The following is a 13,163-nucleotide window of genomic DNA, read 5'->3' as shown; positions in this document are numbered from 1 at the left end:
TGAGCAGTCTGAGTTTAAATGATCTAATATCAGAAAAATGTCTGCTATTACTATGACTAATTTCTGTCTACTGTATCTGAAGACCAGTGAAACTAGTTAAAATCTGCTCTTCTTTTCCACATCCCTGTAGCAACAGTTGTCTGTATCCCAACCCCATCACTATTCATGTGCCTACTCATAGCTTATTTTCTGTCTCAAATTCCCTTGCAAACAACACACCTTTCCTCTGGATTTCATTTCTTTTTTTATTCTGTCTGCCCAAGAAGAGTCTTTATTAGCTTCCTGGGCCATAAAAGGGCAATCATTTTAGCTCTAAATATGGAATAAAATGGCTGGCATCCTGTTGGCTTCAGTCCCATTGATGTTTATTGGAGACAGCAAACATCTGGAATAAAGAAAATGAGGTGGCAGCTAGATAACATGATCTTATGAGACATTTATGAAAAAATACCTCAGAAGTATTTTAATATTGCTGACTTTCACAATTAAAATGCCAAGAAGTTCTTTATCCAAAGAACTTCTAATCTTCCTACCTTAATTTCTCTATCTACCACAGATGTAGCTGAAGGGTTTCTTAGCTGTTGTGAATGTCTTATCTCTTGTGAGATTTTGAAAAGTCTGTACATTATGCAGAGTTTTCTCGTAAGCTTATACCTGCATGTTTCAGTGGGGACTCTTTTGTTAGGTCCACTGTTTTATACTCTTTCAACTGCTCTAACACGGGCTCGTTGTCATGATTCTCTTATACAGCTGAATGTATTTGAAACTTTCAGGGTAAGCATTTAGATAGAAAGTTAAGGTAGGTCTAACTCTTAACAAAATCATTCCTTTTCAATAGTGTAGTTTTAAGTGAAAATTGCCTCTCATAAGAAGCTTTAACCACATATGTTGAATTCCCAACAGCAGTATTGCAAAAATTCTGCTAAGAAATATAAGACTTTCTGTTCTATGGTTGTCACATGCCAACAGTTTGGATGCATACAGAATACACGAAGCATGAAGATCTGTGCTGTGTCTCTACAAGACTAGAGGTACTTGCTTTGCAACCATGCATTGCATAGTGATCTCTTGAAAAAGCAAATTCCTTAAAATAGTATCTTAGTAAGGTAGGCTATCAGTGTAATCATTTCCATTGGATGTAATTGCTCAAATGGGATCTATAAAAATGGAACAGCTGCAGAGTAGGAGAGTACATCTTTTGATTAAAATCATAAGTGTAACTTCGAATGTGCTGAAGTGGTGGTAAGCAGGAGAGAAAATGGCAGTTGGTTTGAGTTTTAAAATGCATTATTGTGAACAATATTTTCTGTAATTAATAACTGGGGGGGAGAAAAGTCCTTCACAGAAAGGACATTTAAGTGTGTATTTGCTGTGTTTATCTATGAGATTAGGGAAAAGAACTTACTAAATTATAATGTATTTTGTCTGTTGTATGAACATTTTTGAACCAACTAACAATTAATAAACCTTTTTGAAAGACCATCTGTGCAGTATTTATCTCCATAGAGTTTGAGTTGAGCACTTGCATAACATATTGTAGCAAAAATCAAATTAGAACCAAAATGAAAGTTCAAACATAATGTGAAACCCAGTAAAGGGATTTGTCTGAATGTTGGATTGTGCTGGAACAGGCATAAGGGCAAAGTGGGAAACTAGGCGTTCCTCTGCAGCGACCTACAAAGACAGAAGAGTCAAAATCATCTTTAGCAAAGCTAGCTAGAAATATCCTATAAGAATTCCACAATTTTTTATCCTCAGTATTTTGTACCTTTCCAAATCTTTTTGTATCATAGAATGTCAGTGGTTAAGCCTGTCCATCTTTTACTCCTGCAATTTATGTTTAATCCTTAGAAAGGTGTCGGATAACATTAGTCCTATATGCAAAGTATTCTTTATTGCATTTTTATGAAGTTAACCTATGTTGAAATTCATAAATAATTCAAAAGTATTTGGAAAAACATGATTCATTACACAATATGCAAGAGAGGCAGTTTTAAAGTGAGTATTTCCTGCAGCTTCCACAAGGAGGGTTTCATGTTCTGTAGTAAATAACCATATTTACAACAGGATGAATGATGCAGTTGGATTTCATTCATGTATTTGTTTCAGTTTTGAGGGATTTGCTGAGGCTGCATACATGGGCTCTTTGTGTTTGCTTTTATGCATGGTGAGCCATTTTCAGTCCCATTTGAAGAAATATTTACATAAGGAAATTATAGCAGAATAACTCTGTGCTCGTTCAAGCACCTGGCTTGTGAGGCATATGTTCTTAACATAAAGTGTATTCCAGTGCCTTTGAAGTCAGAAGAGATATTGATGTTCCTTCAGTTTCATATCTTTACATGATTTAACTCTCACACATGCATTCACACACACACACGTGTATTTCTATAAATACATATTTACTTATATATAATTCAAAATTAAAAACATAATTAAAATGCAGAATTTTTAGAAAAGCATTTAAATCTGAAAAAAAGAAAAGGGGAACCACAGTTAATTTGTGAATATTATTCAAAGACAGATCTAATTGCTTAAGTAAATTATTACAACTGCTCTTGTAAGAACTATTCTACGGTAAACTTTCCAATAGCCAGAGCGATGGGGGACAGGAGTACCATGGAAGGACCCAGTCACTGCAGATACTGCGGGTTACTGGATGCATGCAGTATTTTATGTCCAGTCAGATATGCTTCGTGCAGTGGGGAAGTGGCTGTTAGAGCTCCCAATGGAAGCAGGCCCTAGAACAGGATAGTGCATTCGTGCTGCTATGTCCCTTAGCAAATAAACACGGCTGGACTAAGTTGGCTATGCATAGATCCAGCTCAGGTATTTCTTCATTATTGTATAGTAGGTAGTAATTGCTATAATAGATATAAATACGCTGTTTGTTATGGCTGTTTTGTTATTTAAGAATTTTAGAAAATGACTAGAATTAAGATTGCAATGGTAGTAACAGGAATTTAAGATACAAAGCTGTAGTTTTCAAATAAGTTACTTCAGAACGTTCAGAGTGATATGGTGTGTTGCTGGCTCCTCTCACGAAGCTTCTTGTTGATCTTGTAAAATCACTGTTATCATTCGTGTAGTTCTTGAGAAGCTGCTGGTGGTTTCTTTAATAGGTTAGTGTGTTAACAGCTAACATCTATTAATTTCGCCATCTTAATTGGATCCTTTTAGATGTTCAGCCAACTGGTCAGGCACACAGTGTGAGAGGCCAGCTCCCAAAAGCAGCAAGTCTGACAACATCAGTACAAGTAAGTACTTCAATTAACAACAGCTATCACGTGTCAAATTTTGTTCAATTACAAATTATAACTTGATATTTTAGAATGAGAGTTTGTGAAACGATATGTGGTGGTTGCCTGTTTTTTCTAAAATAACAGATGTAGGTCTTTCTCAACATTTGATTGATATTCGGTGCTGTATGAGGTGGTTTGGATAGATATCATGTTACACACACACAGTTTCAAGGCCAGTCTGTACTTCTCTTAAAAAAAGTGCATCAAGTGGGAGGTGCTTGGTGATATCACTGCTGTGCAGAGCACGAGTGCAAGACCTCTGACCATTTCAGTCCCACTGAAAGCCTCAAAAATAGAGTTGTAAGTAGTTCATATGTTTTGCATTGGCTGTCTGCAGAGGTTTGAATTTTTCCTACTGTGAAAATCATCCTGAAAGTAAGAATAGCTCCTGTCGTATTTTTTAAACGTGTCTGTAAGCATAAAAGGATGGTATTGCTACACTATTAGCAGTTTAAACTGGACAAGGTAGCCTGCAGTGCCCTGAGTATGCTGATGATATCCTGCTGTACATCCCTCAGTCACATTTAACCCAACTGGAATGGATTGCCCACTATTCAGGTCAGCTTGGTGCTTGGATGAAATCTGTCTAGCAATCCAGACAAGTCAAATAATACTTACAAGCTGGAAATGGTCAGAAAAGCATGCAGTATTTCTTGTTGAGGAAATACCTGCGATGATTTAAAAAAGAGGTGTTCGCCTTGTGCCTGCGGTTAGACCCCAGACTGCGCAATGATCACCAGACAGCAACTCATGCCTGCTAGGTTGGTTTTTTTATTTTGCGTTTTTGTTTATATATATATATATATATATATATATATGTATGTATACACACACACACACACATATATACACGTGTATATACATATATATACATGCACCTGTGAAGACATAAGCAACTTTTTTTTCTTCAAAGTGGAACTTCTAGTTTTTTACACAAATGTGGTCTTACAGTGGCATTGCTGGAATGTCCTTTACATGTTGAATCTTTGTAAGTTTGAATGAGTTCAGAATGCCCAAGGTTTTTATTCAGTAGTACTTCATTTTGGGCCTATCCCAATCTGACTTGGCTTCCAGTAAGCCTTCAGGTAGAAGTACAATTATATATTTTGCAGTTCATTATTTAGACCATGTTTAATTTAGAGCAGAGACTGCCAACAACTTACGTAGTTGTCAATCTAACATGATACATGAATGATATTTTCATTTTTCTCCAGTTATGTATTGTGATATTAAAGAAAACTTATGTCATTCCACATCTTCCTCTTGCTGGAGTCCTGTAGTCCAAGAGCCAGTTTGAGATCTGTTACAGCATAAAATTATTTGTAGTGTGTATTTCTTTGTTGCCAGATGCTTATATTAGAACTGTGAAATTCTTAGAAGGATACAACTGCTGACCTTCTTCCTGCAGGTAGTCTCATGTCACTGAAGTCACCTGCCAAAATAAAGTGCAGACAATTTTCTTCATCTCTCTTCTCCCCTCTTCTCCTTTCCTTTAACATCACTGTCTGCTCTGTGCACTGTTTTTCTGCTACATTAAGCATTACTGCAGTTGCCTTGATTGCTTATATCAACATAACAAAATTATTGGCTCTCATGTTGAATGCAGTAAAATGCAGGAATGTACCAACCACCTATAAATGCATTTTGCTTACTGCTTTTCATTTTTCCCACAAGTAAAAGTAATAAATATATATAAAAGCTAATAACAGAATTATTCAGTCAGATCCATGACTACTAAATCTTTTAAATTAATAATCATGTGATTTAAATGAGGTGCTAAAAATGACAGAGGCAGTTGAAGTCCGTGACCATGCTACTCAGTCCAAGCTGTTCTGCACATAATCGTATGGTAAAAGAGGGCAAAATTTAGAAGAGTTGTGTGTAGTGAGAATTAACGCAAAGTATTGATATCCAGAATAAAAGAGCATATGGTTTGTTGATAAACTTACTTGTAGTTTGTACACCAATATCTGTAACAATATTTTTCCATTTATCAATATTCAAATCTCAAATTAATGAACCTCAACACAGATCACATCATATATTGGTAAGGGAAATTATTCTTTTTTAAATTAATTTAACTATTTCACAGCTGTGAAAATTACTAGGCCAGAAAATGATTAAATTTGAAACTGTGAATATTCAACGATATTTCCTTTGCCTGTTTCAGGAAGCATTGCAATCATTGTTCCTCTTGTTTTATTGGTGACTTTGATCACTACTCTGGTAATTGGACTATTTCTTTGTAAAAGAAAACGAAGGTAAGTAATTTTATACTTTTGCATGGTGTAAAAAAAATGAACAAAATACTTAAAATATAGACAGCTCTTTTCATGTCAAAAGTCTACTTACATGTGAACAAGTATTTCTTAAAAAAACAAAAAAACAAAAAACTTTTTCTGGATGCAATGAATTAGTTGAATTTTGGTTCTTGTAGGAATAATCATTTCTATTACTTATATTCCAGCATACAGTAGATAAGAAAGTATAGTTCTTTTCCTGTCAAACTTGACCAATCCTGCCAAAGCTGTATAAGTGTTAATATTTTTTATCCAGAGGCTTCGTGAACAGAATTAATGTATTTCATTGAAACCATGTAATCAAGAAAGAATGCTCATCTCTATAAATGCTTGTAGATAGTCTGTGCAGAATTTCCAGTTTCTAATTGTATTCACTGATTTATTTACATTGATTAATATGATTTGATTTTATATAATTTATAGTGAAAATGTAAACAATATTCAGAGCATCTACCATAGAGTCACAAGCCTTGTCATCATTACTGCATTTCTTTAGTATCTTGTATAGCAAACTAAGTTCCAGGACTGACCAGTAAATCTTTTGTTCTCTTGAATTTGGCTTTCTTAGAGCTGATAATTAAGTTAGGCTGGGCAGCAGACATTTTGAGTGTGGCAACTTCTTCTAAGGCCATGTTAAGCCTGAACAATACCCAAGCTTTATGCATTTGAAATGTTTATGGTAAAAATCTGAGTATACATGATTGGGGCACTGGTGAATTTGCCAAGGGAAGTTTATAACTTGGAGACAGGTAACCTTGGTACAACAGAGATTCCGGCTATTTATGAAAGGAAAATTAATTACATATGTGATTTTCTGTTGGCATTGGAAAAAATAGAGGCAAAAGGAATGAGAAGTGGTGAGTCTGGAGCAAGAGAAGGTTTACAGAGAGGAATAAAAATTGAGATAGGCAGTGTAGAGTGGAATAAATGTTATGAGGATCTTGATCACGTGAGGATACAGAGATGAAGGTAATAGGGGAGAAGATGGAGTATACAACATTAAGAATGTTAGAGCGATAATTGGCAGGGGAAGCAAGGATGTTTCTGTTCTATGCAGACACCTGGGAGAGCTGATAGCTTCTTCATGATTAGCAAAGTGGTGGCACTGGAGATGGAGATATAACAAGGAAAAATCAGACTCCAAATAATAACAGTGTGGCCTAGTAGAGAACACCTGGCCTGGGAATCAGAAGGCATAGCATCTACTGCAGGCCTGCAGTTGGGCTGCTTTTGGTCCTGAACAGCTTACTTCCTTTCCCCTGTGGCTTGTTACCCGCCTGTGAAGCTCAGATAATGACTTCTTTTGTAAAGTCCTTTAGAAATGTGTGATGAACTTACTGCTGCTGCAAACATGGCCTTCCATGAGACTCAGTCCTCCAGACTGTCATTACCATCTCACATGTAGCATCTCTCCTGCAAACTCTGTTGTTTACTAGTAAACATAAATTTTTAAATCCTTTTCTAAAAGCCAGCAATATAAAAAAATAATTCTCTGATCGCAGTGTTAGTAACACTTAGCATGCCAGGCTCCATGGGCATCATGTGCTGCTGTCCCTAAACACCAAATTTAATGATAGCCAAATCCTGAAAACTAGTTGCTGGTCTGTAAGTCATTTCAGTTGAAAAAGTTACTCTCACTAGTTAAATAATAGATCTTCAGTAGTAAAATAGAAACGAACCTGAATAGAAACAAATAAAAAAACCCTTTTTTTTTCATGAAATTGTATTTGAAAGTGTGTATTAGCTTCTGTTATCTCTTCAGAGAAGACTTTCAAGTATTAAACTAGGTTTATATTGTTCAACACTTGTACAGTACAGATAAGTATTTAAGAAATGTATTTTTCTATGCCATTGCTGAAAAATACAGATCTTTTAGCATCTTGTGACTTCCCTAGTATTCTCTCATAATTCTAGAGAACATGCTGAATCAGGAAAAATTACCCTCTTCGGGTTATTTCAGTTGCTCAAGCTAAAATTTCCTTCTTAACTAAAAGAACTGAATTCAGCAACGCAAGCAGTTAAACTCAATCATGTGAAAATCATGTACTGGTCTTCATTATTTTTTTAATTCAAGTTTAAAAATAAGAATTCACCTTTACTAAAGTTTGAAAAAATTCCAGTTGAACTTCAGCTTTTCAGTAACCAATTGATAAGGAATACAAACTGGAATTTTTTATGTATCACAATGAAACCGTTTGTTTTTCCTCAGATTATGACAGACTTTAGCCTACTGCTTTCAAATGAGAAAGGGGATGATTAATATTAGCTCCATCCCGATTACTGCAGAGAAGCTGCAATGAGTTTGCAAGGTCTTCCTTGAGAATTGAGGGAAATTTGCAAAGAGTGGGAGGAATTCAGGGGCATAAACAATGAGTTTCATACTGCTACAACCAAACTGAAAAAAACAGTAAAATGCTACTTCCAGTCCGTGTCAGATCTGCACATATGCTCAAAATGCTACTTTTGGGGAAGAATACAAGGACTTTCTGATCATCTCTGCTGGAAATGCTGTTTCATCTTAATGATTTAACATAAATAAAGTAAAATTCATACTTTTTTAGGATGAAGGATCCAAGAAATGACTTGAAAAATCACTAGTCTTTTTTTTGTGTTTATGCATTATAGGACAAAAACTATCAGAAGACAACCTATTATAAATGGAGGAATCAATGTAGAAATTGGCAATCCATCATATAACATGTATGAGGTTGGCCATGATCACAGTGAAGGTGGTCTTCTAGCTTCAGATTTTACTGTAAATGCAGAAAAGGTAATTTTTTTTCTAGAGGCAAAACTACTTATTTTATGTGTTGGAAGGGTTTTGACTTTGAATGTAATTAATAGAAAGTTAAAATAACATTTAGATTTAGCTATACAATGAACATAAAGAGAAGTTAGATTTCATTAGAAGAAACTTCATGTCTATTTTATAAATTGTTTTGCAGTCTGATGCTGGTCGATGGATCTTCTTTTCTGGTGTCTGCATTTTACCAAAACAGAGTTAAAACTAAACTGCAAAATGTATTTTTGTCATAGAAGTATCTGCCTTAAATTACCAAATTGTAACCTATCTTTTTTAATCTAGTCACAACTATACTGAATGGAAATATATTACCAGTACAGTCTGCCTTCTGAAATGTGAAAGAGTGTATTCGTACATATGAGACTGCTTTATTTCATAGATGAAAAGTTCCAAAAGCACAAAGCATTCAGAGTCCTGGCTGGATAGATTAAATGTTTACACAAAGCTAGGAAGCGTTATCATTTTGCTGTAAAAGACGCTGCCGCTTCTGCAGCACTACTCTTTAGTGGTTGACCTCCCTGAGTGACGTGACAGGGGACGGACAGGGTAATGCTGCGGTATCTCTGCTAGAGCTCTGTCGTCAGACGTACAGCGAAGGGCAGCCATCACTCTGTGGCACTCCTGACAAAGCAATAACCGGATTGCTGTTAGCTCTAGCGATGGCGTTGCTGAATCGCACAGTCACTGTGCGGAATACGAGAGGTAGGACGAAAGGGGACTAACTCGCTGGAGGATGAGTAACTGAACCGATGCCTATTTTGAAGCCTGGCTCTAATGCTTAATGACAAATGATTTTCAAATGCTGAATTTCTTTCTCCTACTGAATGCAAGAATCTTCCCAGCTAAAGAATACTTGTAATTACTTGAGGTTTGTTTAATTGTAGGTAACTCTAAAAGAATGTCTTTAACCACTGCACTGTTTATTTAACAGTGATTATAAGTACACGTGGAAGATGCTCTGTTAGCACAGAAACTAAATTTTTCTGTTTATACAGGCCAGATACATAGGGGGAGGGCCCACTGCATTCAAGCTTCCCCACACAGCTCCATCCATCTACCTAAACTCTGACTTGAAAGGACCACTATCTACAGGGGTGAGAAATGATGATTCAAATCCATTTCATTCCACCACAGCCCCTTTCTAAACAAAGTTTGTGTGTCATTTTAGATTAGAGGCATTTTCTGTCTGTTTTTTATTTTGTTTTTCTTTGTTTAATTGGCAAGGAGAATGACAGGAAATAATGCATTTCAAATTTGAAATAGGGAGTGCCTCTCTGCATACAAAGTTTCGTCTGTACCCATCATTGTAACATGATCTAAAGCTTTAAATGTATCTTTGCAAAAGAATGCAAAACCAATAAGCAATGTCTTGTTTTTCATAGCATTAAACAAAAATGACAGAAGTATATCTTGATATATATGCAATATATAGGTAATTAAAGGCATTTAGTGAAGTTTATCAAACTGAAAGAAGTTCCCGAGTAAATGAAAACAAGTCCTTTTAATTTAGGGGAAATTCATATACACTAAAATGAGCAATGTCCATTAATATTTGCAATGCATTTTTGGACTGTTCAGCTTCCAATCAATTTTTATTGATAATGATAACTAACATCATAAAATAGTTATGTATAAAACATCAGACTTTGACTGCAATTTAGCATGATTTTGCAAACATTGAAGTTTAAAATATTAAAAAGAAAGGGACATCAATATAACGTTCATTTTCATATGCCTCAGTTTATATATTCATTTTTGTGCCATTTGCATTCTTGCATGATAAAAATAAGTTTTTTAGTATTTGAAAGTTTAATAATTTGTGTAGAGTATGATATTTCTGATGGACCACAAAACTGAGGATGAAGAAAGGTAGAATATATGCCCATCTCTAACACTAATCGTTTCCATTATTCAAGTCACTCAGGTTACTTTCTGTATCTCACTGTAGTGCATACTGCATTATACTGTTGGTACCCACACAAAGAGGAATCATAAGACATTACCTACTGCTTTATATATGTCAGTAACTCCATGAGGCACTGACAAATAAGAAGTGTCATTATACTGTTGTAGTTATTATCCTTAATAGTGATTGTCAATCAAATGAAAAGTCCTGCCAAATGAAATAAACCTAAATTTCTGTTATCTTAAATTGCTGGTGGTAATCATCACCACTGATGTAAAGTTCTCCAAGTCAATGTGCACAGAAAAGTATAACTGAGAATTTGCTCTCATAAATTACTACAACAGCTGATTACATATTTATGTGCCATTAATATAGAAGAGTAGCTTCTTCTTTCTTTCTTTTTTTAAACAAATGTGACTCACCTTTTTCTGCCTCCGTTCCAGGAAAATGTGATACCAGGCAATCACTTTATCATCTGTAACAGAAAGAATAGGCAGCTAACCTAGATGAGTAGCTGCCACATCTAGCTTGCCTAAAGAATATGTAAATCTTGGTTCAGAGAGGGTATTGATTGAAAGGGAAGGAAGAGCCAAATTTCTAAACTGCTTTTAATCCATGTTAGCCAGGGTGTAGTCAGGGTGTTTGCAAGTCAAGAACATTTATCCACTTCTGAGCTGGGTTATTCTGAAGTTCAGCCCCTTCTTACACGCACCAAACAAATCAATTTACCTGTTTTTTAGCTTACTGCTGTTCCACTTGCAGTATTTGAATAAGCTAAGCTGTACTGTTTTGTTAGTTAGAGAATGATCAAAAGGTACCCTTTCCAGTTATTACAGGTAATAAGCTGAAAATCTAGTTGGATAGCAAAAGTCTTCTATGAGACAATAAAAACACAAAGTGTGAAGGAATAAATGGAGACAGTTACATTAAAAATCTGGATAATGCTTTCTCTTTAGCATGAATGATAGAAGAGTAAGTTTTCATCCATGTTACACATCCTTCTAAGCTGTCAGACACAGCAGATTCTGAAGTGCTTTGCAGAATTAAAAAAGGACTTGTCCTATGCTTAAGTACCACTCATTTCAATAGATTTTTTTATTACAGGTGAAACTACCAAAATCATTAACATTGAGAAAATACTTCTCAATCTGTAAATACTATGATATGTTAACAGTTATGCTGGTTTATTATTAAATAAAGTTTAATTTACCTTACTAAAGTATTGAATTTTTGGTCAAATCATGTTGTATATTTGGGCCACAGAATTCGAAAACATGGTCAGCAATTGATGGGATGCTGATGTCTTAGAACAGGTAATATACGGAACCTGTTGGTTGCAGTTTTCTACTGTTAAACTTGTCACATGGTCTCACAGTGCACCTTCTCTATAAACTTCTTCATATCTATTCTGAAATCTTCCAATGTAATAAGGTGGACAAGCCAACTTCAGAGACATTTTTCAAGGTTTTTGTTTTTATTATTGTCACTGTTTTTATGGTTTTATTGTCATACTGTTCTGCATGTCACGTCATTGATTATTTTAATAGCATGTCTCATACCATGATTTTAATTTTAACTAAATAATTAACTCATTATCAGGTTTGCAGAAGTCCAGGTACCTATTAAATATGTCCAGTTATATTTTATGTATACTCGTTCTTGCTTTAACAAAACCATTTCCATTTCCATAAACATTTATTTCTGTTTAATCTGACTGGTCTAATGAGTGCTTAATTTCTCTGCAGCCAACAAATTACTCCAATCCAGTATATGCAAAGTTATACGTGGATGGACAAAACTGTCGAAACTCCTTTGCAAGTGTTGATGAAAGAAGAGAACTCCTTCCAAAGAAAATAGATATTGGGATAAGGGAGACTGTGGCATAATCTGCTGTTACCTTTTATACTCTGTATAAATGTATAAAATATAAGGATTACTTTTCTATGTACCAACAGTATTATAATTGTTTTGGCATCAGCATTACCTCTGTTTTTTGTTTGGTTGATTGTTTTCTGGGTTTTTCCTTTGCTGATGACTTTTGACTGACCATTTGTAAGGTATTTTTATGAAAAAGAAACTGCACTACGGTACAATTTACAACAATGCTGCTGAAATAACACACCTTTAAATTTGTTAAAATTGCAAACAACGTATTCGTTTGTAGCGTGAAAATGAGCAATCTATTTTCTATGAACTTTTTTGGTTCTACTTAATCAATGAAGATGGTATCTGCACTTTTTCATTATGTAGTCTGGAAGCTGTAGTACAGTGTGTAATTTTGTTTATTTTAAATGGTGAAAGAATGGTTGAATGGTCTACTCTCTTCTTTGTGCCCATTAGAATTTCTCTTCAGATCCTGATAAAGCTAGATAACTTTTCACAAACAGACATAACTTGCTTTTGAATTAGCTGTAGGTTGCCGAGAAGTAAACAAGACTATAGAAATGAAACATCTAATGATCTGCATGAACACAAATGATTATGTTTCAGAAATTCAGTGACTGTACATGATATACTAAACATATATACCATGTAAACAAGCTTTGTATTTATTAAAACCTTATAGAACATAGTAACAATATATCTTGAAAGCTGAAACCTTACTTGCTGTGGGACAAAGCATACGAACTCCAACAGTCCTGTAGGACAGTAGCCACCCTAGAGCACAAGAGGGCATTGCCTACACATGCATTATATGTTTATTCACTTAATCACATGCATTACTTATGGATTAATAATTCCCCGACACATACCAAGCAGTAGGAAGATTTAAAAAAAAAAAAAAAAAACTTAAGCACACACACATGATCACAGCATTGAGTTTTGACAATCACCAAAAGAGTCATACCTGT

General features: G+C 35.0%; 1 protein-coding gene across 1 annotated transcript in view; it reads left to right on the top strand.

The window, feature by feature from the left end:
- The window catches only part of LRP1B (LDL receptor related protein 1B), a 752,762-nt gene extending 739,870 nt beyond the window's left edge, over window positions 1-12,892 (top strand). Inside the window, exons 88-92 of the mRNA XM_067299399.1 lie at window positions 3,181-3,257; window positions 5,473-5,563; window positions 8,228-8,372; window positions 9,401-9,499; window positions 12,057-12,892. Coding sequence (XP_067155500.1) covers window positions 3,181-3,257; window positions 5,473-5,563; window positions 8,228-8,372; window positions 9,401-9,499; window positions 12,057-12,197 — 553 coding nt within the window. The 3' untranslated portion in view covers window positions 12,198-12,892. The remainder of the gene's footprint in view (window positions 1-3,180; window positions 3,258-5,472; window positions 5,564-8,227; window positions 8,373-9,400; window positions 9,500-12,056) is intronic.
- Window positions 12,893-13,163: the final 271 nt, after the last annotated feature.

The sequence above is a fragment of the Apteryx mantelli genome, chromosome 6, assembly GCF_036417845.1.
Source record: "Apteryx mantelli isolate bAptMan1 chromosome 6, bAptMan1.hap1, whole genome shotgun sequence".
NCBI lineage: Eukaryota > Metazoa > Chordata > Aves > Apterygiformes > Apterygidae > Apteryx > Apteryx mantelli.
Note: the sequence above shows the minus strand (reverse complement) of the source record. Positions and strands in the feature narration are given on the sequence as shown.